Raw genomic sequence first — 27,380 nt, 5'->3', positions numbered from 1 at the left:
ATTTTTCTGGAAGGACTGATAAAGGAAACACTACAGTACTTCCTTGGCACTGGACGTAAGTTGTGAGGTGCAGAATCCAATATGAATGTAATTGCTAGGGCTGAGGAATAAGAAAAAAAAAAAAAAAAAAAAAAAAAAAAAAGAGAATGGGGGTCTAGCTCAGGGGGAAGAACCAATGGTCAAATGTGTATCAATGTACCTGAAGGTGTCATAGCTAGGGACCACATGTAGTGAGACTCGGGGCTGAGTCAACAGTTTGATGTGGTATTGTAGCTTAATCGTTTCCCTTGTGGAACCACATTGTTTCCTTTGTGGTTCCTAATGAAAGGGAAGAAGGTGGGAAGGCAGGAAAGTGGATTTTGGAGAAAATAGGCACTTGGAACAGGAAAAGGATGAATACAGGGCATGTTCTTTGTGCCTGAGCCTAGGAAGGAACAGTAGTGAGTTTTCATCTGAAGCATCTTATTAAACCAGCCTTTCCCCATTCCATCATGTCACTATGCCTACCATTCTCCAATGAAATTTAACCTCCACTGTTTTTCTTGACGAACTGCCTGGAAACCCAACAAGGACTTCTGTGGGTAGCCTACCTCGGGCCACAGTTTGAGAACCAGTGGTGTGTACAGTAGGCTGTCATTGGCCAAAGTAGAGCCTGGTCTACACCATTAGACTGACTGAGGGGGTTAACAGTGACACACACCCCTCCTCCCCACGGATGTAATTGGAGCAGACAGCAGTTGGCCAGGCTTGCCTGACTGACAGACAACAACAGTCCAAACCAAAAGTTACACTGAAGAGTTCTAGTGAGCTGCATTGGAAAAGGAATAGAAAGGAAGAATTAAGTTTGGATTAATCGACGGAGGATCTGTTTAGCGGAGGAGAGACCTTTTTGGTTTGGGAGGTCGCCATGAAAGGCCTGGATCTGTTCCTGCTGACATGTTGCTTATGCAGCCTGAGCACATTGGGAGGTAAGGCACAAGCTGACACAATACACCACTACACGTCACTTCACTACACTAATATCACGTAGAACGCCACATGGAACAAAAAAAAAGTTATAACCTAAAGTTCACTAGAATCCACCAATATTATTACATATTATATTATATGTTTCTGGGACACTGGTACATTCTTTAGGACTACTAAAGGTTAGTAGTCAACAGTGATATTTCAGTTGGAGAAGGATCAGAGATTGACTATCCATGGTGCTTGGCAATACAGTTCTGGCCCATGTAAAAAGGATTTTCCGATAGGATAATAAATAAAACTAACTTTAGTTACTTTGTTTTGAGCTTACTGCTCTCTTATGCTGATGTTGATTTAGTGTTTGTGAATGCCTTTCCCTACAGCCTCATTGACAAAACTGAATCACAGTAAAGCATTCTTAGCTACATAGTTATGTGTCACAGCAGCAACAAAGCGATGAAGATGTGTATAAAGTCTGGTAAGTAGCCTAAACACACCACAGACATACTTTGGGAATATTAATCCCATTATAACGAGACTGAGGGCCCTATCTTGCAACCAGCGCGGCGCAAGCGTGGCGCAAAGCGCGGCGCAAAGCGCGGCGCAAAGCGCGGCGCAAAGCGCGGCGCAAAGTGCGGCGCAAAGCCCGACGCACGCGTCTTTGCTAGTTTAAGACCGATGCAGTTGTCAGTTTCCCGTCCAGCGCCCACGTCATTTAAATAGCAAATGCACCTGTGCCCACCTGTGCACCCATGGGCGTGCTGCTCTTACAGGGAGGTGTGTCCAGGTGAATTCTTGGTGTATTGCTATCTGGAGGCAGCGGGAAGTGATCTCGCCATTGACCAACTAAAACCTGGTCTAAAGTCAATAGCTCAGCATTTCATTGTTATTTTAACAGCAATTTAGTAAAATGCGCCTAGGCTTATACACAGCGCGCACACACTATGCTTGTTACACACACACAGGGAAGCGCAGCAGCACACAAACATGCAAAAGATGACAAATAAAAACATTACGGTGCAAATCTGCCATCATAATAGCAATGCGCCAAGGTCCAAACGCACCTGACTTTTAAAGGGAATGGGAGCTCTGACAGATGATCTCTGATTGGTTTATTGCATGTTACGCCCAAAACACCCCTATGAATTAATGAAGACACTAAGTCCAACCCTTTTGAGCCATGCGCCCGGCGCATAGACCCTTTTTTCCGCCGTCAAACTAGCAAAAGTGGATTTGGACACGCCCCAAACGCACCTGCGCCAGGCGCTTCACGCCGTGCGCTTAGATCGTTAAAATAGGGCCCTGAAAGTCGACAGTCATGTCAGCAGCTCTATGAGGCTGTACACAGCAGTGCTTTGAGCTAAATGCTAACATGCTCGCTGTGACATGCTAATGTTTAGCAGGTATTTTACCAATAATTTACAGGTATTTACCAGGTTCACCCCCATGGGAGTTGTGTGTGTTAGTATGCTAACACACTCATTGTGACATGCTAACTTGCTTATGTTTAGCAGGTAATATTTACCAGGTTTACCGGTGGGATAGCATGCTAACTTGTGCTAATTAGCACTAAACAAAAAGTACAGCTGATTAGTTTTGCAGGTATTTGTTCATAAAAAAAAGAAAATTAGAATTTTGACCTGATGATGACGCTAGAAGAACAGTCAGGGGATTCATAATGTCTATCTGAATTATTTCTCTCCAGGGAACTTGAATATCTTTAGCGAATTTAATGCCACTGTATCCAATAGATGCCGTTATATTTCACTCAAAATCATTAATGTCAACCTCATGGTGGCGTTTAAAGTCAGGGAATCTGAAAGGATTAATTTCATCCTTAAGTGAACTAGCCTGTGATAAAAGAAATAACTCCACAAACATACAGTAACTAAATATCATCAGACATTAAAGCCAAAACAATAATTGACAGGCAACCATTTCTCCAGAGAAATCAATTTTTCAACGTCTTGAGCATTTGATTTGATAACAGACCGCTGTTTCCTGAACAAGAACATTGCACTCAAACCCCTTAGAGAATGATGTAGCTCATAGTGAACCATTTTTAAATCATGTTTATCACTACTCAGCAAGTGCACTCACTTGTTTTTTTAGTGAAGTTATTGTGTAGGAAAACAGCTGAAAGCACATTTTAAGTGCCTTTTCGAAAAGGATGACTCATCCATTCTTCTTCTGTCCTTTATCAAAGTGACTTCAGAAGAGCAAAGCTTACAAATGACCATTCAGATTTGCTCTGTATTTTATTGCCATCATTTATATTCATTGCAAATACCCTTCACATGCCCAACGCTGGCCTTCAGCATAGTCTTACCTCATCAGATGTCATTCTACTTGAATCTGTCTTGTTTACCAAGTCATCCTATCTGGGCAGAGAGAAGAAAATGCTAAAATCTAGCCTTCTACAACAGCCTCCTTCTACCCATGCAGCCTCGGCCATCAGCAGCCATGCTTCCCTGTGCCTAGCTAATGGGGGTGCCTTGCTTGGTGATCGTTGTCATTTATTCCTGTCAGCTCGGATCCTGCCGGGGCCACAGCTATGCCAAACGTGATGAATGCGGCATCACCAGAGCTGCTGATTATAAATGTGTCTAACCTTCCAACACTGAGGAGGAAATGGGTGGAAATAAAGCAAGAGTTATGTCTGAAACTGCTGTTGAGTGGTACAGGCCTGTAGTGAGACCCCTCTGTAACTGCTACTGCTGTTTATGGTCTAAGGGGTATTTACTATATGGATTTTGACACTTTTGACAGAGCGTTGATGTGGCATATGTATTGCACCTGGGGTAAGTGTTGCAGTAAATATGTTAGTAAAGGATACATTTCTAACAGCATTGTTTATTTAATGTTATTTTCCATGTATATTCATCCTGAATCTGCAAATTGCATTTCATCATCATTGCTCCTTTGCAAAAAGTCAAACTCTGCCCAACTTAGCAAGTCACTGAAAAACTCTCCACAAGCCGCTGGTTGACTCTCTCACCCGTACAACGCTCATTTGAATCGTGTACCTTTTTAGTCAATGTGAGTGGGTGGTGACGAGGCAGAAAGTGGGACTCTTGTCTTGTTAGAAAAACGGGACGATGTTCCGTTGATTTCATCAACTCCCCTAACACACAGTGGTTACAGCTAGTCTGGCTATCTCCTGCTGGGCGACACATCCGGCTGTAATAAACTCATTCTGGGAAGCATCCGCTAACTGTAGACTCGGCCGCTGAGCTAGAGGGTTCATTGGTGGCACAACACACCTTTCCTGCCAGTCACTTAGCTTCGCCCTCACTCAGTTTTGCACGGAGCAGCAGAAACTTTAGTTAAAAGTGTTTGGGTTCATTTTATGAATTTGAAGATTGTGAGAGAGACAGGCAATGGACACTATAAATGGTAATTGGTTTACAATTATAGCCACATTATTACTAACAACCACCGTCTGCTGATGGGTTATGGACAGCTACTAATAAATGAACGATGCAATAATGACAGCCTTACTTGGCTGATGTCTCATCTGACTTGTGAATTAAAAGGACTACAAGGAATGGGTTTCTCAAAACCTCTAATCTATTTGTCATACAGGTGCGTCTGAAGTGGAGAAGGCTCTGTTGAAGCAGCTGTTTACCGGCTACAACCTTAAGGTGCGGCCAGCATCCAGCCCTGAAGAGAGGGTGGTGGTCCGTGTGGGTATGGTCCTGTCCTCCTTCGTTGGACTGGTGAGCCACGGGACCCTAACATTTCACGTACATATTTACATACGTACATGCACAACCACAATGTGAAAGACAGTGGCAGATGTACAGGATATGATAAAAACAGAGGCTTGTCCACCCATGATTTCTACGAGCTAAACGGCTAAATAAGAAGTGCTGTTTCCTTGTCTGACAAACCTTGTTTTGAGCTTCAAAAGTTCAAAACATTTCAAACATCAGAAAAAGTAGCTTAAGGATAGTCTGGCTATTTTTTAGGGTTACTATACAATTAAAAAAAAGGCATCAAAACCCAAAATTGTACAATACGTAGTTTGTCTGTTTTAATCAATCGATTTCCTAAATGGCCACCAATCTTGTAAAGTTGAAACAAAAGCCCATTTCGACTGAGACTGGTATTACCAGGGCACATCATCCATCCATCCATCCATCTTCGTCCGCTTATCCGGGGTGACCCTTCAAAATTGGGATTATTGAGGGGTTTATTGTGACAGTCACTAATGCCTCATTTCCACTGCATGGTTCTGCTCAACTTGACTCGACTCCACTCACTTTTTGGTAGCAGGTGCTTTTCTCTATCTTGTTTTCCACTGCAGATAGAAGCCTACCCCCTCAGTGTAGGCGGGTTTCTCACCTGATCGCCAAAGCGACGGCTGCATGAAACTGCCGTGACTTCATCTTTAACGCCACACTCGCTGGATCCTTTCATCGGCAAAGTTGTCTGCCCTTTGTCAATTGCCACAGCGTAGTGTACGCCGTAGTTTTACGAGCTTTGTTTTTTTTAATCTGGGGCGATGTGAATTAAAAAAATGCAGCTGCAACTGACGGTAGCTTGGCTATTAAAAATGGCGCCTTCGTGCAGGAGGTCCCGTGTGACCACTCGGTGGTCTGCCATGTTTAAACTCCACCTTTTTAGTATCGGCTGAGCTCCCTTGGAACCGCGACCGAGGTAGTACTAAAAAAAAAGTACCAGGTATTATCCAAAACTTTGGCTAATGGAAAACCAAAGCCAGGCCCGTACCATGCAGTGGAAAAGTGGCATAAGAAGGTGACCCTTGTGTGACCTCTTCAAAATTGTGATTTTTGAGGGGTGACAGTCAAGTCATCAAATCTCCTTTTTCCTACATGTTACTGATCTTTAATACTGTAACTTATCCAGAAAAACTAGGGGTTCTCTGCCTCTGATAAGTACGTATTTAAAAATCAAATCTGATTTCCACAGACAGATGTCTCTGAAGAGGTTTTACAAGCACAGTGGTTGCTCCCCCATGCTGAGGACCACTGTGCTCCAATAGTCGCCCGGATCATGACAGGATAACAGAATACCTTATACCTGTAAATGTCGAGCTGAAGTTTTAAATATTCCAAACTGTGACTATATCTGAGAGCCATCTGGTTCTGCAGTCAGTGCTTGCTAGGCCTGCTGAGTCACATGGCACACAGACGTATCCTACTGATGTGGAGTACTGGATTTCTATCCACCCATGCTGGTATATAGTGTTTTAGCAACATGCGCCGACTGGGCTTCTGTCTAAGTGACTGCATATAAACCACGCACACACTTAGACAAACATACACACACCGGGTCACTTTATCTGTTCCTTAATTCCCCCCTTGGCTCTTTTCTTCGTAGCACACACGTGCCCCACACACACAGTGTCACATTTACATGCTCATCTACAGTGAGCATGCTCCTTACACACCTCCACTCAAGGTCAGTCTCCGTTCTGGAGTGGAACGATGTTGAAAACTGACCCACTTGGATATGCTCCGTCCCCGTCTGCCCAGAACTAGTCAGCTGGATAACAGCAGTGTTATTATTAACATTCCCCCCCCCCCCAGAGGGACACCCTGCGGTGAATTCAAACAGTTACAGGAAGAATCAGTAAGGGATAGGTCCGTGATGGGATAGTTATTTGCGTGTTTGTGTGAGGGTGAGAGAGAGCGAGATGGTTTAAGTCAACCTCCCTTTACCCTGCCCCACCCCTATCTGTTTGTGTCCCAGCTGTCTGCCTGACATTCCTCCCAGCGTTTTAAATAGCAGGCCCGGCTCCGGGAAGCTCCACCTTCCTGCTGGATAGACAATCACACGCACGCACGCACGCACGCACGCACTGAAATCCCGCCACCTCCATGTTAACCAAACTATAAAATCAAAGTACACCTCAACTTATTCTTTCCTAAAGATGGTTTCTGTCATTTTAGGCAGTTTTTCATCATGCTGATGTTTCGTTTAAGTTAATAATTCTGATACGTTTGGTTTTTATTAGTTATTTGATGCTATAAAAACGGGGTGAAATGTCATGACTGACAGCTGTGATTGACTCGTGATTGGTCAGGCGGGTGTATGGGCGGGACTTTGATACCGCGGCTCCACCGCCCGATCACTACTGCGCAGTTTCTGGCTCCAATATTACAAGATGGTGGCGCCCTTATGCTGGATATTTTGGCTTCACTTTTGTACAGTAGAAGGAAGTACAGATCCATCTTTTTTCACAGTCTATGGTTTGGATCAACAAGTAGAGGATGTGTGTGTATATGTTATCTAGCCATGACACTTGATGTAATTTGTGTCATAACTATCCGAGCAACTGTGTACACTATGGTATGGACGAAGGGCATATGAAACATTATTACGAGAGCAAAAGTTGACGATTTGGTTTCCCAGTTAATGGCTGAGATGATCTTGTTAGGTGATCTTAGATACATTCCATTATTTTTAAACCTAGATCTTAAGCCTCTTTCAGACTTGCACCCCTTACCATTAATCTGAAGGCAGTATAACATGTGGGTTTCATGTCTGATTATGCACCCTGGTCACTTTTGCGTCAGTGCTTGTGCATGTCTGACTTTATAAAACTGGCAGCAGAATTCGCTCTTCAATTATGAAATCGATGTGAAAATGTAACATTGGATTAGTGTAGGAAGACAGCATTGTGCGTTCATTAATCAAGGCTTTAATGGCGAGTTAAATCCATCAGTGATGCCGCCTGTGAGGTCATGTTACTTTAAGACAGTCAACATTGATGAGAGCAATGAATTTGTTTTAGTTACACAGCTCAGATGATTATCATCCGGGGATACATCTAAATATAATATGCTCATATTATGGTTTTTGGCTTTTCCCCTTTCCTTTATTGTGTTATATATCTTTGTTGTGCATGTTATAGGTTTACAAAGTGAAAAAGCCCAAAGTCCAGCCCAAAGGGACTTACCATCTCCAACAGAAAACACTGTTCACCAACTGCTCCAAACAGCTCTACTGTAGTCCAGCCTTTACTTCAGAGACAAATGTGGGTCACTTTGTAACACACGTTATAATGCTCGCCTAGCTGCTAGCATGGCACGCCCTCATACTCTGCTTCTGACTGGCTAGTAGTCCTTACTGCGCATGTGCGACTCTCAACAAAGATGGAACAGAAGTGCGATGCCTCACTCTTTAGCTAAAACGGAGAGCTCAACACACAGGGTGAAAAGAGGAGCTGCAGCAATGTGCTGTACAACACAAATATGGTGTTTTCTGAAAATTAAACCACATAAACCTATTCTGGTACAACCTCTAAATACAATTATTACTTTACTTTATTTACTTTAAAAGTGCCCTGTGAAAAAGGAAAAAAAAAAAAGCTCTTTGCGCTACTCTATTAACAAACACTTGTGCCGCTAGTGTAGTTAGCCGGAAAGTTGCCCCAATAACACATTGATTTTTTTCTACTTTCTGTTCCAGAATATGAAAAATGAAGAAATGAGCGTGGTCGTCGTCATGAATCTGGTAAGTGTGTTTGTGTGTCAGCTCCTTTCTCCATACCTAGCATTTCTTACTGTGTGCTTGTTGCGCTGAGGCTTGCAAATGCAGAGTTTTTTTTTTTTTTAAATATATATATATATATATATATAATAAAATATATATATATATATATATATATATATATATATATATATAAAAATGTTGCTGGTACATTTCGAGCATTTTCCAACACACAATGAATGACCTGTCAGACGGTTGTGTGAGACACACAAAAGCTGCTTTCTTTTCTAAAACAGGAAGTTGCATTCAATTATTCTGACCACCTCAACGCTGCAAATAAGTGTATTAATGTGATAATGACCTTCTTTTTTGTGTACAGCTCAGTGCCAATGCACTACACATTAACCAAGCGAGAGCACTTGGGAGTCGGCCTGATAATACATTACACAGTGTATGCAAAATGAAATATTATGCAAATGGGGTTTTGTTATGCAAGGACAAATGCACAAGGGAATCGTCCCTGTGGATTCTAATTACAGCAGTGGAAAAAAATGAAAAAATAAACTGATGAAATGACAAATTGGTTACATATGTAATTGTAAAGTTTCCTCCTCCTGTCATTTTGTTTCCCCTCTTGTCCCTGCCCTTTTTATGCATTAGTGTGCCATTTCCACATGCCTGCACACATAAACCTCTTTCTTTTCTTTTTTAACTTTTGAAACAGGAATGGACAGATCATCGGTTGTCATGGAAACCCAAGGAGCATGATGGGATTGAGGTGATGCGTATCCCCTCTGCGAAGGTTTGGCTGCCTGACATAGTCCTCATCAATAAGTAAGCACGAGCACTGCACTCACATTGGCATGAATTAACCAGCGCTAAAGAGCACAGGAGAAACAATTTGGTCACTTTCCTCCTTTTTTTCTTCTTCTTCTTTTTTAGATATTTTGACTGGGATGGTTTCTGCGTCGACCCTAAGGGGCATTTAGTTTTGACCCTCCTGTACATATTGATGCGACTGCTCCCTTGGTGGCAGACATGTAGAATAAGATATTGCAACAGTATGACAAATGTTTTATGAGGACAAATGTGGGCTGGGCACAACTTGGTTTACTCCAAAAAAAAAATCTTTCTGTTTTTTTTTCCTTCCATTGACATGGGGCTAAGGTCATGTTATTCAGTCAGAGTTGATAGGCAACCACCCTGCTCAGTCCACTGCTCGTGTTGTACAGCTAAGTTAGCTCAAGTTGCCTGTTAGTTACAGAATCAACTTTGAGTGTGCTCCTTGCACCTCAGCGGTCTCCTGGCTCAAATCCCTGACTTTGTCTGACCCCCCCATCCATCCATCCACGAACTCCACCCTACGTGGACTTTCTCTGACTTTGATTAGAAATGTATTTGTGATGCGTCAAAAAGAAACGTAATCTGGGGCAAAATTAACCTGACTCCGCCAGATGGGTTGCTTCGCATTTGCTTGGCATATCCATCTGGGAACTTTCCGTTGGAGAACTTTTAGGAAGGGGCGAAAACCCTGGTTAGCTGATTGGGTAAACCATCTTTCTATCACCACCTATGTTGGTGATAGACGGGCCAAATCAACCAATCGGATCAAACTCTTGCCGAAACCAGTCGGGAGAAGAGCAAAATCATCCAGTGCCAACTCCAGTGCCTTTTTTTGCTCTTCTTTCAATGAAGGAATACTTTCTAATTTGGATAAAACGTGCGCGATAGCTACGCTCATCTCATCCGTGGAGGCTGGCCATGTTGTTTAGACTGAACAGTCGCTTCTCGTTGCGTCACACCTAAACCCGCCTCAAAACCAACGCTGATTGGTCGGCCGTTTGGCAAACGGCTCCAAATTTTATCTATCTCAAGATGCCAGACTGATCTGCGAGTGGAAAACTGGAGCTCGCGAGATCAGGACGGTCTAACAAGGCTAGGACAAAATATGGTTTCCTCGAAAAGTAATAAAAAATGCAGTTTTGCTGTGTGGGAATGTAATTCTTAGGAGACAGAGCTGGTTATTGACTTAATGTATATTTAGCCGAACTAGTTTTCCGTGTTTGTCATTTCTCCATTCAAGAAATACAGATACAGAATAAAGATAAGACAAAGTGCTATGTACAGTAATTAAAACAAGTCAAGTGCAGCCGCAAAGTATTTGTTACCATATTGATCATGCACGAGCAGCAGATTGTTTGAACGTGCAGCCGCACCCAGCGGTTAAAGACCAAGTACAGTACAGTACAGTGACTACTGTATATAATGGAAAAACTCTATGTCACAGCATTAAATTAGAGAATTTAGATACTAAGAACAGCAAGCGGGTCCTCTTTTTCTTACACCCCGGCACACATACAATACACACTCCCATTAGAACGGCTGTAAATATCCCCACTGCTCCATTCATCAGCACTTTATAGGCAATTAAGCAGCATGGCTCCCTAAAAAAAAAAAGGAGCTGATGGCAGTCAGCTACTTCAGCCTGGGAGGCGCTCACTTGGAACCACACCTCACACACACACACACACACATACACACAAATCCAAAAGTGTGTATACAATTCTGTGTGTGTGTGTGTGTATGATCAATGCTGGCCATTTAAGCAGCGGCAGCAGCACCTTCACAGGGACAGGGTGTTAGGAGGGCCCGCTTTAAGGACACAAGCGTCTCCTTGTTAAATTAGCAGAGCCATAAAAAGCCAAACACTGCGCCCTGACAGACTGCTACATCTGGGTATAATTGACTTGATGTCTTTGTTATGAGCTTAACAGCCCAAACAGCTCTGTGTACATCCAACATTAGTGCTGCACTTAGAAGTGTCCTGTGAAATGTGTCGAGTTCCTGCATTTCATCCGTGCCAATTATAATGTTTTAGTGGGGTCTTGCAGGACGGGGACCGCAGCCAAATGTTGATGTACTGTACTACCACAGCTGTGCTGAGAGAATGGAAAGAGCACTGCGACTGCAATAATCAGACATACCAGATCAAGTTTTTATATATATATAATTACTCACTCTGACCACAGCTTCACCCTATTTTTCCTTGAGGGTGATTTATGATAACTCTGCTTTATTTCAAAGAGCAAAGAGACCGAAAGGTTGACTGAGAGGAAGTATGCAGGATGACATCAAACAAACGCTTCAGGCGAGATTCAAACCTGGGATGCTGCTATTACATGATCTGAGTCAGCAGGATGAGCTGTTCATATCTGTTGCATTGCAAAATGGAGACTTTAAACTGCCTGTCACATTTAAGTCTACTGGAAATTTCTTGGACCCAGAAATGTTGCTTCCTATCAGCTTTTGTGATTGAAATATCATCTATAGGCCTCATATTGTCAGCCCCTACTGTCACTCTTGATCCGGCTGTTTATTCTTTGTGTCCGTATGTGGAAGTACAGTCTGTAGTTGAAACCTCCAAAGTGATGCGTTTTGGCATCAAACCTGCCTGTGAGTAGGGAGAAGTAGGGATGTTTACCATAGTTCATTTACACACACTACCAAGATTATTATTAATATACAATGCTGGTTGAATATTGGCAAAGTATCCCTTTAAGCAGGGAGGCTGTGATTTTCAGCTATCTAATAACCGCTAAAAATGAGTACTTGCACAACATGAAGTGAAGAAAGAAGCAAAATACCTCAGTAGAAGTCTATAAGGAACTTGTTTCAAGTGCAATCTTCTACTGTCCGTAACATACAGGTACAAGAAAAGTTTTGAAATCGTACTTTGTTCTCTGTTTTCAGTAATGACGGGGTGTTCGATGTGGCCCTGCACGTCCATGTGCAGGCCTATAGTAATGGCAGAATAACCTGGACTCCCCCTGCTCTCTACTGCAGCTCTTGTGGAGTTAAGGTGAACATCAGCACATATGCAAACACAGACTTAACATTGTCCTCCTTCTGATTTCATGTTTCCCATTCATTTCCCTGTCTGTTTCTGTGTCTAGGTAGCGTATTTCCCGTTTGACTGGCAGAACTGCACCATGCAGTTCCGCTCCTACACATACGACTCGACGGAGATCGAGGTGCAGTACGCACTGGACTCAAACGGCAACGAGATCCGGGAGATCCAACTGGACGAATCTTACAGCGGTGAGAATTTGGTGGGGAACACATAAAAAGAAGGGTTGGATGGACGGATAGATAGAGCGATAGAGAGTTATAGGAAGAAAGTAGTCTCACATTGCCAGACCTATCCCCACAGCGCTGCGGAGGAAGGTCTGGCTCCTCCATGCATACATTCTGGGATAGGAGAAAAAAAACTCTGCTCGCAGCGACAATGGCTCTGCAAAATAGTCTTGAGAAGGAACTTGTTTTGGTGGAACATTTGCACCCTGCAAAAGAAAATGCCACATACAGTATTAAAGGTCCTATGACATGTTGCTTTTTGGATGCTTTTATATAGACCTTAGTGGTCCCCTAATACTGTATCTGAAGTCTCTTTTATATAGACCTTAGTGGTCCCCTAATACTGTATCTGAAGTCTCTTTTATATAGACCTTAGTGGTCCCCTAATACTGTATCTGAAGTCTCTTTTATATAGACCTTAGTGGTCCCCTAATACTGTATCTGAAGTCTCTTTATAGTAGACCTTAGTGGTCCCCTAATACTGTATCTGAAGTCTCTTTTATATAGACCTTAGTGGTCCCCTAATACTGTATCTGAAGTCTCTTTTATATAGACCTTAGTGGTCCCCTAATACTGTATCTGAAGTCTCTTTTATATAGACCTTAGTGGTCCCCTAATACTGTATCTGAAGTCTCTTTTATATAGACCTTAGTGGTCCCCTAATACTGTATCTGAAGTCTCTTTTATATAGACCTTAGTGGTCCCCTAATACTGTATCTGAAGTCTCTTTTATATGGACCTTAGTGGTCCCCTAATACTGTATCTGAAGTCTCTTTTATATAGACCTTAGTGCCCCTAATACTGTATCTGAAGTCTCTTTTATATAGACCTTAGTGGTCCCCTAATACTGTATCTGAAGTCTCTTTTATATAGACCTTAGTGGTCCCCTAATACTGTATCTGAAGTCTCTTTTATATAGACCTTAGTGGTCCCCTAATACTGTATCTGAAGTCTCTTTTTTATATAGACCTTAGTGGTCCCCTAATACTGTATCTGAAGTCTCTTTTATATAGGCCTTAGTGGTCCCCTAATACTATATCTGAAGTCTCTTTTATATAGACCTTAGTGGTCCCCTAATACTATATCTGAAGTCTCTTTTATATAGACCTTAGTGGTCCCCTAATACTATATCTGAAGTCTCTTTTATATAGACCTTAGTGGTCCCCTAATACTGTATCTGAAGTCTCTTTTATATAGACCTTAGTGGTCCCCTAATACTATATCTGAAGTCTCTTTTATATAGGCCTTAGTGGTCCCCTAATACTATATCTGAAGTCTCTTTTATATAGACCTTAGTGGTCCCCTAATACTGTATCTGAAGTCTCTTTTATATAGACCTTAGTGGTCCCCTAATACTATATCTGAAGTCTCTTTTATATAGACCTTAGTGGTCCCCTAATACTATATCTGAAGTCTCTTTTATATAGACCTTAGTTATACCCCAATACCGTATCTTAAGTCTTTTTTTTATATAGGTCTTAGTGGTCCCCTAATAATATATCTGAAGTCTCTTTTATATAGACCTTAGTTGTTCCCTAATACTGTATCTTAAGTCTTTTTTATATAGTTCTTAGTGGTCCCCTAATACTGTATCTGAAGTCTCTTTTATATAGACCTTAGTGGTCCCCTAATACTGTATCTGAAGTCTCTTTCCCGAAATTCAGCCTTGGTGCAGAATTACAGCCACTTGAGCCAGTCCCACAATGAGCTTTCCTTAGGACGTGCCATTTCTGTGTCTGTAGCTTTAAATGAGGATGAGAGAGGGGGGCAAGGTGGATGGTGGGGGTGTGGCCTTGACCAGCTTGCCATGGCAAAGCAGAGAAAGGGGAGGTAACCTTTCCCCTTATGACGTCATAAAGGGAAGATTCCAGATCGGCCCATCTGAGCTTTCATTTTCTCAAAGGCAGATCAGGATACCCAGGGCTCGGTTTACACCTATCACCATTTCTAGCCACTGGGGGACCATAGACAGGCTGGTGGAACTCATATTAATGTTAAAAAACCTCATAAAGTGACATTTTCATGCCATGGGACCTTTAAATTAAGTTAACTGTTTACTCAATATAATGGCCGTGTGTATTTTGTCCACAGCAGTCCCCGCCAATCGTTCCCAAAACGTCCCAGTTAGAGAGGAAATGCCGTAAACATATTCTTTTTAAATCTTTACAATCATTCCCGGAAAGAACCAAGCAGGCCTGTCTTGTTGCACGATCCAAACCATTTCCAGCGTGTAGCTTGCTAGCTCAAAGTTTGTTGTTGTTTCCCGAAGAGAACAAAGTTAGACCACGGCAACACAGAGATCGGCACAACCGGCGGCTATCCTGGAAATGAACCGGCGTTGATCCAGACTAGGAAGAAAGGGAAAAGGATATAAATAGAAGTATATATTCATTTGCATGATTCAGTGAATTTCCTCTCCATTCTTTTTGATTTTCTCTCATTAGACACTTTTTTACTTGCTCGACTGTGTATACACTTTCACTTCCTCTTGTGGTATGCAGAGCTGTTGCCCTCATTTTGCTGATCTAAATTTCTTAAAACGTGAACGTTTCCCCACAGAGGGCGGTGAGTGGCACATCCGACACAAGCCGTGCAGGAAGAACATGAACGATGACCTATATGAGGACATGACTTTCTACCTCATCATCGAGAGGAAGCCCCTGTACTACGTCTTGAACATCATCCTCCCCTGCATCCTCATCACCATCATCGCCATCTTTAACTTCTACCTGCCTCCCGACGCAGGTAAACCAACGATACAGAATAATACCAGTTTGCTACTATATGAGACAATCTGGCTCATAATGCACACAGGTTCCACTTTGATCTAGCGTCGGTTAGGATTATACTGCCTTATCATCGCTCTCTAAAACTGCTTATACCATTTCCTAAATGTGTTGAATTGGGCAATCGCACATTTGTCCAATTACTGTCCCAAAAGGGATTCAGATGAGATAGCTGTTTCCCATAGAGCACTGCTGAAATCAATTACCTCCAAAATGAAACAGTAGAAATCCGCCCTGAGAGTGCTCATCTTAAGACTGTACGGTAACACTTAATTTGAAGGTACCTACATAAGAATGACATGACACTGTCATGAACACATGACACTGTCATGACACATGAACCCTAACCCTAACCCAAGCCCTAACCCTAACTTGTCATGACAAAAACCGAATGACACTTAATGACAGAAGCGTTATGTCATAAACGTTTATGACTTGTTAATAATGTTTATGACACATTCATGACATTGTCATGTCACTCTTATGTAGATACCTTCAAGTAAAGTGTAACCGACTGTACTTTGTCACACATTTGTTTTAAACACAATTTATGTAATAGACATGTTTACATGGATTCACTGGGTAATCAGTATATATTACATCTGTAAAGTTTGTGTTTCGGAAGCTACGGGACCGCCAACTTATTTTTAAAGTTGTGAATGTGGCGGGCGAGGAATCTTCAGCGGTTACTACTGAAATGGCAAAACACAAACTTTACAAATGTAATATATACATGTGCTTTTTTCGGTAAGTACCACTATAGTTAGTGAAAATAACAAGCCAAGTATTTTTTCTTAAATATTTAAAGGAAAGAAAAAAATATTTAAAGAAAAGCATACAAAATAAAAAAAAAATTTAAAAAAATTAAAAATAAAAAAAAATTTTAAAAAAAAAAAAAAAAAAAAAAAAAAAAAAAAAAAAATTTTAAAAAAAAAAAAAAAAAAAAAAAAAAAAAAAAAAAAAAAAAAAAAAAAAAAAAAAAAAAAAAAAAAATTGAAAGGGAAAAGAAATTGTAGGTTTATTGACATTGATATAAGGTAGAAAGTGGCGCTACATTGCCGTTACAATCATTCCCCGGCTGTAATGATGGTGCAGAGACGCCAAGAGCGGAAGACCTGAAAACACTGACCAATCAGAGCAGACGGGCTGGGGGGCTTAAAGAGACAGGCACTAAAACGGAGTGTTTCAGACAGAGGGTATGTTCAGTCAGACAGCATGAGAAAAATAATGTGTTTTTTGAACATTAAAGCATTTAAACATGTTCTAGTAGAAACCCAGAATACAAGTATGAACCTGAAAATGAGCATGATATGGGACCTTTAAGCATTCTCCATCTGAAACAGCATTTAGATCATCATGTGGGGACATAGATATTATGTAGAATCGAACGGTTAAAAGAACAAAAGAATAAATATGGAAACACATCTGAAAATTGTACAGATTTTTTTGGTGGCTAGAGTTGGGGTAGCTCCGGGGGAATTGGGACACCAGACCACAGCTAAAATCCTGGTTACGGCCCTGAAGAGGGCGTGTGTATGCATAAAGCTTTCTCCTTTTCCTGCCCCTGTGTTTTTTTTTATCTTTCACCCTCTGCTTGTGGGACCTTTCAAGTTCTGCATACATAAAGTATGATCCTCCCCTCTGATATGAAGACAAGTCAAGGACTGTGAACGATTTTTCTTCTTTTACAACACGTTTGCTGCCAATCAATATTATTTGTAAACTGTGTCACAAAAATTCTGACATGTTGCACTTTGTGTTGATGCAGTGCGAGGAAGTGAGTGAGGGAAATGCCTCTGCTTTGACAGTTACTCACTGTTGGGGGCGTGCGCTGCCCTAATGCACATCAATTTCCAATTACCTAGCAACTCTATCCAGTCTGTGGCAAACCCAGTTTGTAAGTGACCACTGAATCCTCCTGGGAGGCCCTGCTCTATTGGTCAATCAGCTTCACTTAGAATGGGAGATGAATTTTCTATTGGAGTCGTTACTGGTGAATTAAACGGGCTGCTGCTAAGATAGCAGATCAGCTGAAGGAGGAACCTTGTCGTGGTGAAAAAGATGAGCCGTTACACAGATCTAAAGGAGTGAAAACAATTACAGACGTTGGTTGTTAGAGACATTGTTAAATCAGTCCCTCCTGAAAAACGCGATTATGCGATCGCATAATTCAATGCATAATCAGCCAAAATCCGCATATTTATGCGGGGGCCGCATTTTTTCAAATACGCCGCACTATCACCGCATAAATTGCCGATTTCCACGCAAAATATGCGGGGCTTGCATGATTTCATAATCCACGCATTTTCGTTGCAAAAAAGTCACATATAGTTGAAAAATGTTGCATTTACTTCACACAAGAGCACCTGTTACCATGGGAACATTATGAAGTGACGTAATGAACATCATCGTAAACATCATCGAAAAGCAGGGTATTGGGGAGGAATCACTTTTTTTCTCTTTTTCATCAAACCGCAGTTTTTGCAAGTTCCCGCAATTTCATCGGATAAAATTGCATTTTTTTAAAAACGTGCCGCATAATCGAGGATTTTTGCCCGCAACAATCACAAAAAACTCCACATTTTTCTGGAAGGATCGATAAATATGTTGTAGGGTTGGGAAAAATAAATCTAAAATCGTATGTATTTTTTTTTGGACTATTTTTAGAATCTATTCTTTTCCCTAGAATCAGGATTTTTTTAATTTTTTATCAATAATTCACCTAAATATTTTCTGTTCATACAGTACCGCTGACGCAACTACATCCTTATATATATATATATCTGTTTCCAGCAAAACAGAGCGAAAGTGAAAATGAAAATCCATGTTACTTTACAAATTAAATAAATGTCAGACTAACTGACTTACTGACATGTGATGTGCATGCTTCTTAGAAAACAATTAGCTTTTAGAAATGTCTCATGATATATTGTCTCTAGAAGTGTATCGTTCAACTTTTGTTTTCGTTAAAGAAGGAAAAGAAAATTGCAATACTTAATACTATCGAATCGCAATACTTCTAGAGCAGTAAGCAGTAAGGTACCTGGAGTCACAGGTAAGTTTAAAAAAAGGGGGGTTTATTTCCCCAAAAATAGCAAGAATTATCAAACCGCAAAAGTAAAGATTCTGGGCCCATAATAGAAGTCAACTAAACAGAACGTAACTAAAGTACTTAACAGACCAAACTTAACATACAACTGACCGGACCTGACAAACATAGAACACAGGAGCCATAAATATTGGCTGATTAAACCAGGTTTGACACAAAAGGGGAAACTAACAATAAAACTGTACGAATTAAACTAAAAATAACAATCAAAACAAACACTTATTCCAAAAAACTATATACCTTACTTAACATGAACCGAAACAGAATTACTTAATATAATTTTATTCAAGCAAAAAATAATGTAAAGAAAAAATGAAGCTCCCCCATGACACAGCGAGCAGTGGTAGTGTCCAATTAGGGCCAGCTCCCCTATAAAACAGCTCTTGCTCCAGGCGCCACCCTTTTGCCCAGCAGGCTGCCTGGAAAGATCTCTTAGTGTGGAATCTCCAAACTGGTGAGCTCAAAAGAAATAATGGTTATAAGAAAGAAACAGACAATTCAAAAGTAACTCCATGTGCACTTCAAAGAGATACCATGTACTGTCAACTAAACAAAGTATATGTATGTGAAACAGAACCATAACCTGTACATTCTTTGTAATTAATAAATGTTTTAATGAAACAAAAGCATGTATGTATAATGTGTCTGGGAAATGATATGACCCAATCTTTAAGAAAATAAATGTAAGTGCAAGAGGTTACCACTTTGTAAGATGGCTATGTGGTCATGGCTGTGGCCATCACAGCAATAAATGAAAATCACAATTCGACTTGGCACCCATGTAGCGTGACAATCGGGACAAAAGCATATCGTCCCAGCCCTAATTCGTTGTATTTTCATTTTTTTCCCCCATACCAGGAGAGAAGATGGGTCTGTCGATCAACGTGTTGCTCACCCTCACCGTGTTCTTGCTGCTGCTGGCTGATAAGATCCCAGAGACTTCACTCGGTGTCCCCATCATTGTCAACTACATCATGTTCACCATGATCCTGGTCACGTTTTCGGTCATCCTTGGTGTGGTCGTCCTGAACCTGCACCACCGCTCACCCAACACCCACATCATGCCCATGTGGGTCCGTAAGGTGAGCTCCCTGATTCGGGTACACCCCTTCTTTACTATAAAGAGACCATAAAGTCCTCATAGTATACGCCTACTATACAATGTCAAATGTAAGAGCTTTATTCATCTGACTTTATATATTCAACAACAGAACTAACTGGTCAATAATAGAAATAAGACAATCATGTTAATCCAACTAATTATAACAAATATGTGGAATTAGATCCAAAAGATTTACAACCATTTTATTGCCTTGTGGGCACCTGCATAAGCAGCCCTGTCTCTAAAAAAAAGAATAACGAAACGCAATATGTGGCGGCCGGTGTTGATTGTGTGGCGCACCGCCACAAATTAGTCTATGTGTGGGAAACACTGGTACATTACCACACTGGTTCTCCACAACCTGAATGTCATGTAAAACCATTAACCTCCATCAGTGGCTGTTGCCCTCACTGTACATTATGTGAAGCCAATTACAGGCCTCAGCAGCAGCTCTACACTTTGCTCCAAGTTCTGTCACCCTTTCAGGGAGCACCCACCTCAGAAAGGCTTATAAACCGGTGATTTGCATGGTTTAATGGAACTAAACTGCTTGGTACTGGATTGATGGGAGGAGAGAGCATTAAAGGTTCTGCTTCTTTTCACTGCTGCTTTTTCTGACTATCAGTGTCATGAAATGTGGAAGTGAAAGATTTATGCACAGAACGGCAGTAGTGGGAAATGTAAAGGCGTTCAGGTACCCTGTTCTTGACTCCAGAACTTCTTGTAATGCACTGCAAAATGCAAACCGCTAAGAACAAGCAAGCAGTAAAAACTGTTATCAAAAATTGAGGAGGACACGCAGTTGGATGCTGTCCTCATCTCCTACTTCAGTGCCTAATTAATCTATGTCTTTCTCTCCCTGACACTGTCTTTCACTGGTTGAAGCCTTAAAATATTGTAAACAAATTAATAACAACTAATTACAGTTTGGTCTGTTCAGCTCTGTTTCAGACTGATACCTCCGGTTCAGGCTGGTCCTCATCCTAAATAAATTGCCTTTTTTAGTCGCGGAAAATACTTTTCAATACTCATCTGGACATAACATTATTTATAATACATTTATTTGATTCACAGCTGCTATATAGTGTTTTGACCTCGACAACCCAACTGCATTTTACCGCAAACTTGCGACTAGTTAACTTTCTAAAGCGGGCGCCATCGCTTGTTTGCTAAGAGTCGTATCGGTGATTGTGAATGTGCGATTGTGTAAAGGTGTTCACGAGATAGATACCAACCTTTCGTGAACTTGTGAATTTCGCCAGCCGTCTTCTCTTCTTGATGGAGACAGACGCTGTGTGCACGGTGGGCTCGATGGTGTTTTAAGCCTCCAACGTCGCCTTACAGGCAGCTAACCCTCACCGTAACCTTAAACATAACCTTGCCGCGCTGCCTGAAAGGCGACGTTGGGGGCTTAAAAACACCAAACATCGCACAGTGGGAGGAGCTGTGTGTGTGTGTGTGTCTGTGAGAGCAAGACACAAGTGACAGAGAGACGGAGAAGAGCAGGGAAAGGAAATGCAGAATGTGTTTTTAAATAGCGTTTAAAAAAACTAAAAAAATTCATAACAAAACGCAATGTGCGGCGGCCGGTGTTGATAGTGAGGCGCACCGCCACACAATAGTCTATGTGTGGGAAACACTGTATGTGACAAAATAGTTATCACTGTTTCTGTAGCCTACTTATGTTTTTTTCTATCTATCCCCCCCTTGTCATTGTTGCTATAAATGTGTGAGTGCCAACAACTAACAAAAAGCATAGCTTTAGCCCATCAGTCCCACCAATAATCACATACGTAATTACAATTTGGCACATCCAAACAAAATCAGCAATTACCACCAACAGCCATACCCCTTAGGACAGTGGTGTTCACTATTTTTTTCACGAGAGCCACACTGATAGGACAAAGTCAATAAGTGAGCCACTTTCACTGCAGAGTATCAAAAGTTACATCCAGTCATAAATAGCATGTGTGCTTATCAATCTGTCATACCTAAACATACAGTATAAGCAATTTCTTTCTACATTAGCTCATCATGTATATAACCATCCAAGAGCACATTCGGCGTTAAGAGCTGGAAAGACCGCCCAAACTGGCAACTCCGCACTGAGTCAGTGTTATGGACGGAAGGGCAGAGCACGTTTAAATATCTTTTCCAGTCTATATTTCCATCTTGAAATGTCACTGTGTTTGGAAATGTACAGTCGTCATTCCAGACTACCAGCAGTAGTTTAAGTTTTAGAGTGTCAAACATTCTGAAAACTGCCACAAGTATCAGAGTGTAGCCATGCTAGTGTTGTCCAACACACACACACACACACACACACACACACACACACACACACACACACACACACACAACCAAATATAAATATAACAGGTGTTGCAGTATGCTGGGAAATAGGAGGATAGAAAGCTCACATAAGAACATGGACATATGTGATGAATGAAGGCTAAGTCACCCTTTTGTCTTTGAAACTACAATAACATACGATTCAATAAGTCAAGCTGCTTCGGCTCATTCTACATTCTCCATTGTAGCTACAGTACAGTATGGTCCCTGCCAGGGGCCGAGTATTGACACCCATCTGTCAATACAGGCAAGCCAAGAGTTACTTCAAAAGAAGGGTACCCAAGCACTTGAGGTGCAAATAAAAGAGCCATTAACAGAGGCAAACAGCACTTATGATATTGATCAGGACTAACATTTGGCCCAAGTTTTGCTGTTATATCAAGTCAAATTCCTCTGCTATTACTTTAAAGGAGAGCTCCAGGTCTGACAGCCAAGGAGTGTCAAGGAGTTTAACAGACATGTATCTCTAGTTTAATTACACTCATCTGGGAGCTGCCCACTACAACTACCGGTCTTTCCTTAAGAGCTCCACTGGAGTATCCAGAATTTATGTTCTTTGCTTAAGGACACCTTGGTGGTAGACATTGAGGAATTGGAAACCATTACACATTTGGTTTCCCTACCCGCATCATTCAGCTTCAACTGTTCTCAAAGGTTATCTCACTGCTAAATTCAACATTTTGACTCATTTCTCAGCCTTAATAGGCAAATACAGGGCAAGTACATTTCAGCTGTCCCATTAATCACGGAGCAGGAATCCAAACAAATGGATTTTTTTATTGAGAACTGGGCGAGCCAACAAGCTCTAGTGACTGAAAGTGGAAAGTTCAGTTGAATAACTGGTTCCCATTGTGGTTTTGAGTCAAAGAAATATGCATGAAAGAGTATTTTTCCATTTGGGAGTTCCAGTTTTAAACTCACACCGCATCAGTGGAAGTGAAAGCGCTAAGAAATTGATTGTACTGGAAGTTGTAACTCTCCTGCTTTTCATCTTTCCTTTCCCCCTAGATCTTCATCCACATGCTGCCTCCTTACCTGGGCATGATGCGGCCAAAAGTAGAGACGCCCCTCTCCCTGGAGACCATTCCCCGCCGAGAGAAAAAGATAGTCACCATCAGCAAGGTGGCTGATGAATACTTCATCCGCAAGCCCGACTCCTCCATCCTGTTCCCCAAGCCCAACAGGTGAGACCAGCACCTGCTCTGGGGTCCAGGGACACATGAGTGTATGCATGGTAGGGATTTTGTTTTTATCCCTAATGTATGGTAGTGATGGCCAAATGAAGCTTTGTGAACCATTTTCTCTTTTTTTCTGAGCCCACTAGATGGGGCTCTCTCTTCAACAAAGGGTTGAAAACACACTGAATTCCTTTTAACCTTTTTCTTTGAACAGAGAGCGCTTTCTAGTGAGCTCAGAAAATAAAGACGGTGGTTCACGAAGCTTCATTTGACCATCACTAATGTATGTTTATGACTTTTGGTCTGCATACATGGCAGATTTACACAAGCTTTACACAAAGCTTTCTCTCTTTGTGAAAGTGGACTTTCAGACTCACTTTGTGACCTCAGCATATGCAAAACACTACACATATCCACCGGTAATACATCCAATCCATATCTGACTCTCTTTAACGTGCAGTAGAAGTGATTCGAAAGTACTTGAAAGTAAACTGCCAAAAATTGGTTAGATTGCACTATGAAATGAAATTCAATAGTAATATCTCCTCCTCTGTGTGTAGTGTTCATGGAGTTTCAGGTTAAAGTCTGTGTAGGAGGGTACCTTTCAAGTCAGCTGGCCAGTCTTTTCTGTTTTCCAGCAGCTTGCTACGTTAATAAACATCACCAGGCTTAGCAGTTACCTAAAAATATGGAGAGACAGGATGCACAGTTATACACATTTTTTTCTTCCTACCAGTTGTCTAGATTAAGAAATCGAGATGACACTGAGGCGTTTTAGGCTTTAGGCTGCCATATAAAGTTATTCTCATTTTTGGAGAACTGATCAGGGAACAAATAGTTTAAGAAGTCAAAGTTAGCTCATCGCTTTCTGACCTTTGGTGTGGACTGTGGGAGGTGTTTGCATCAGGACAGTGGTGCATTTAGATTCAAATTGTGTGGTATTATGCTAGAAAAGAACAAAGGAGCAGCCTTTAAAAAGGGATATAGACAACAAGTCCTCCAACCCATACGACCACATAGGTTGTTGGCTCCTACACTCTTATATGACCCACGGGAGCTTTTTTTGAATTGGGTAGGGTCTGGTGGCATGAGATCAATAGTTCCTAAACGTAATCTCAACTCTCGCAGTTTGAAACCCGTGGTTAATTTCACAGTTTGGTTAGATTTAGGCATCACAAATACTTGATTAGGTTTGGGAAAAGATCATGTTTTGGCTAAAATAAGTCTTTGTTGCAGAACTTCAGTTACATGCGTAATACGAATATGAATACCTTTATCGTCATTGTGCTTGTACGAGATTCAGTGTGTGTGTATGTGTAAGTATGTGATGTACGTAATGTAACTCAACTTACAAGGTAACTTCACGTCTGAAAGTTAAAATAAGTCAACGGTGACTTTTGGTTTCCCCAGGACACGACCAGCGGTCTCCTGGGTAAAAGTCCTGCTTTTGTTTGACCCATCCATCCAGCACGACCTCCTCTCTACGGGGACTTTGTTGCTCTTTATATAGTCTCGCTTAGCCAGACCTTCCTCCACCACAGCGCTGGTGAGGAAGGTCTGGCTAGTCCACACAGCATTCCGGGATGGGAGGAAAACGTGCTCTGGTTTATTGGCATTTCTTTAAACCAATCACAATGGTTTGGGAGGTGCTATGCGCCGGACAGAGCCATTGGTGCCTCTGCGAAATAGCCTCGGTAGGGAACTTGTTTTGGTGTATGTTCAAAAGTTGTTCTAGTCATGCAACAGAAAAGTCAAATTGGACAGATAGTCTCGCTAGCTGTCTGGATTTCTGGAGGATCAGTTAACTATAGTCCTCATAAATCGACCCGAGTTTAAAATGTCAACACAAAGAAAGCGGAAGGTAACGTACATCCGGCCGTAAAGAGGGACATCATGCGGAATTTCCGGTGGCACCGGAGCAATCCCGTTCATTCATTTCGACGTTAGAATCCAAACACCTATAGTAGGCCAGGGCAATATATGGCTATTATATCGACATCGATATATGAGGCTAGATATCGTCTTACATTTTGGATATCGTAATATGACATGTTTTCTTTTCCTTGCTTTAATGGCTGCATTACAGTACCTACTTAGTCATGACATCCACATTACTGATGAGTAACTATCAAAAATCTCATTGTGTGAATGTTTTGTGAAAGCACCAATAGCCAACCCTACAATATCACAGGCAAACAGCTAATCTTAATGTTGTCAAGTCCTGCTGTAGTGGTGTCTTAATGTTGTGATTTTATAGTTGGGACTATTGCTGTACTGTGTTAATGCTGTGAAATTGAATTGATGTTGTAGTGTTTTCTTCATGTTGTGGTTTCTGTTGTCAAAGTGGTGTTTTTACATTGTGGTTTCTTCTTGTTGTTGTAGTGGGCGAGATTTATAATACTGTGAAATGGGATTGTTGTCCTGTGCTGCTGCTGTTAGCGTTTTCATACTCCAGTGTTTACTCCAGGTTTGCCTTCTGACAGAGATGTTCTTCTCTGTTTCCTGCCCAGGGACTACAGATGAAAATGAGCTTATAGCTAACTCTTGTACTGCTAAGGAGCTGTGCATTGTCCCTAAATACTGAAATCGATGTATTTGGTCAAAAATATGTGGATATTATCGCATATAGCTCTAACCTCCAGTTAAACCCAGACTGGTGAGTGCTTCCCCTGATGCTGTTGAGCTAGGAGCTGAATCGGGCCAATGTTGGCACACAAATAAGCGACACACCACTTCTGTCAGCCTAACCCTGGTCTCCATACCTTGTCCACAGGTAATGGGTGACCTTGCTCAGGTGAGTTTGGTAAAACGAACAACTGCAGGTCCTGCGAATCAGCTACTATGTGCCATCCTTAACTATTCAGCCTCCCTGCTCTATTAATAACCAAAGGTCTTCCTCACAGTCTGTAGCTGCCGCTCCCTCTCTATCCTTCACCTCCTGTGAGAAATGGAATGTGTCTTGAGGGAAAGACTGAAGGCGGCACAGAATCATCGCTGAAATAATAATGACCCACACAAATCGACTGCGACACATTAGAGCGGGACGCTGCGTGTCTAGGCGAACTAACGGGTGACAGAAAAAGAAGGGGGGGGGCCTCTATTAGAGCAATTTGATGAGACAGCAGTATCTTTTCTTGAACCAATGGTACACACACATTCACACCGACCTTCTTAATTGGGTTTAGTGCATGTCTTGGCACCACACAGCCAGTTTTAGTTGAATTAGTCTCCTGAATAGTCATTTACTTCTCGCTGATGAAGTGCTGCTCTGAGCCATGCAGGAGGGGGAAGGGGCCGAAAGGCCAAATTGTGTCGCCCCCCACTCCCCCTCCTCTCTCTCTACCTCCCTCTCTTATCTGTCTTTCAATTCGCTTTATTGGCATGAACGAAGAAAAAACATGTAGCCAAAGCAGTTCACAGCAAATTCATGTATAGTACATATCACATATTAAATACATACAGTAGGTGTCACATAAATTCTATACTGTACTGATCGCTGTACACACAACCTTACAAAACAATTTCATTGCACTAGGGCTGGGCGATCAGAATCAAATATCACGATATTTTTGACCAAATACCTCTATTTTTGACTTTGGTTGTGCAGTGGGTGCTTTCACAAAATATCTACACAATGAGATTTGTGATAAATAATAATCATATAATGACTAAGTGGTTAAAGGCAAATAATAGAACTGCCAGAACAGTCTGGAGAGTTCAGAAAATGACATCACTTTACTGTAATGCAGCCTTTAAAACCAGGAAAAGACAACACTTTTGTCATATTACGATATTACAATAACCACAATTTAAGACAGCATCTATTCTCATATCACGATATTGTTGTGTTTTGATATATTGCCCAGCCCTACATTACACAATAGAATACGTTACAGTTTTGTACAATATCATATCGTTACTGTACAATACTAAACCAATCTGTCATGTAGGGATCCTATAGTCCCTCAGGCTGTGGCAGGCAGCTACATATTTAGCTTCCAGCGGAGCTGCTGACCCTTCTCCTAGGAGAACTTCCAGCTTCTTTTCTGGTGTTTACATTGGGAAGTTTGCTGTTTTTTTGGGGGATAATTTTCCAAAGTGTAAATCGCTTAGTAAAGACAATTTTTCACAGTGGAGGAGTCTTTCTCTCTCTCTCTCTCGATCTGATGAGGCTCCACCTCTCTTAGGTCACAGCCTCTTCACCTGCCACACTCTGCAAGCGCTGCATTGTAAACCCCCCAAACGGCTGCACTGAATACCAAGCAGCTCTATACTCTGCCCCGGCTGTCACT

General features: G+C 41.6%; 1 protein-coding gene across 1 annotated transcript in view; it reads left to right on the top strand.

Moving 5' to 3' along the window:
• Positions 1-648: 648 nt before the first annotated feature.
• The window catches only part of chrnb1 (cholinergic receptor, nicotinic, beta 1 (muscle)), a 32,935-nt gene continuing 6,203 nt past the window's right edge, over positions 649-27,380 (top strand). Inside the window, exons 1-9 of the mRNA XM_039823570.1 lie at positions 649-968; positions 4,552-4,685; positions 8,407-8,451; positions 9,152-9,261; positions 12,178-12,286; positions 12,381-12,525; positions 15,121-15,306; positions 19,315-19,538; positions 22,919-23,094. Of these exons, the coding sequence (XP_039679504.1) occupies positions 908-968; positions 4,552-4,685; positions 8,407-8,451; positions 9,152-9,261; positions 12,178-12,286; positions 12,381-12,525; positions 15,121-15,306; positions 19,315-19,538; positions 22,919-23,094 (1,190 nt within the window). The 5' untranslated portion in view covers positions 649-907. The remainder of the gene's footprint in view (positions 969-4,551; positions 4,686-8,406; positions 8,452-9,151; positions 9,262-12,177; positions 12,287-12,380; positions 12,526-15,120; positions 15,307-19,314; positions 19,539-22,918; positions 23,095-27,380) is intronic.

The sequence above is a fragment of the Perca fluviatilis genome, chromosome 14, assembly GCF_010015445.1.
Source record: "Perca fluviatilis chromosome 14, GENO_Pfluv_1.0, whole genome shotgun sequence".
Classification (NCBI taxonomy): Eukaryota; Metazoa; Chordata; class Actinopteri; order Perciformes; family Percidae; genus Perca; species Perca fluviatilis.
The sequence above is the reverse complement of the archived record's forward strand: the minus strand, read 5'-3'. Positions and strand labels throughout refer to the sequence as shown.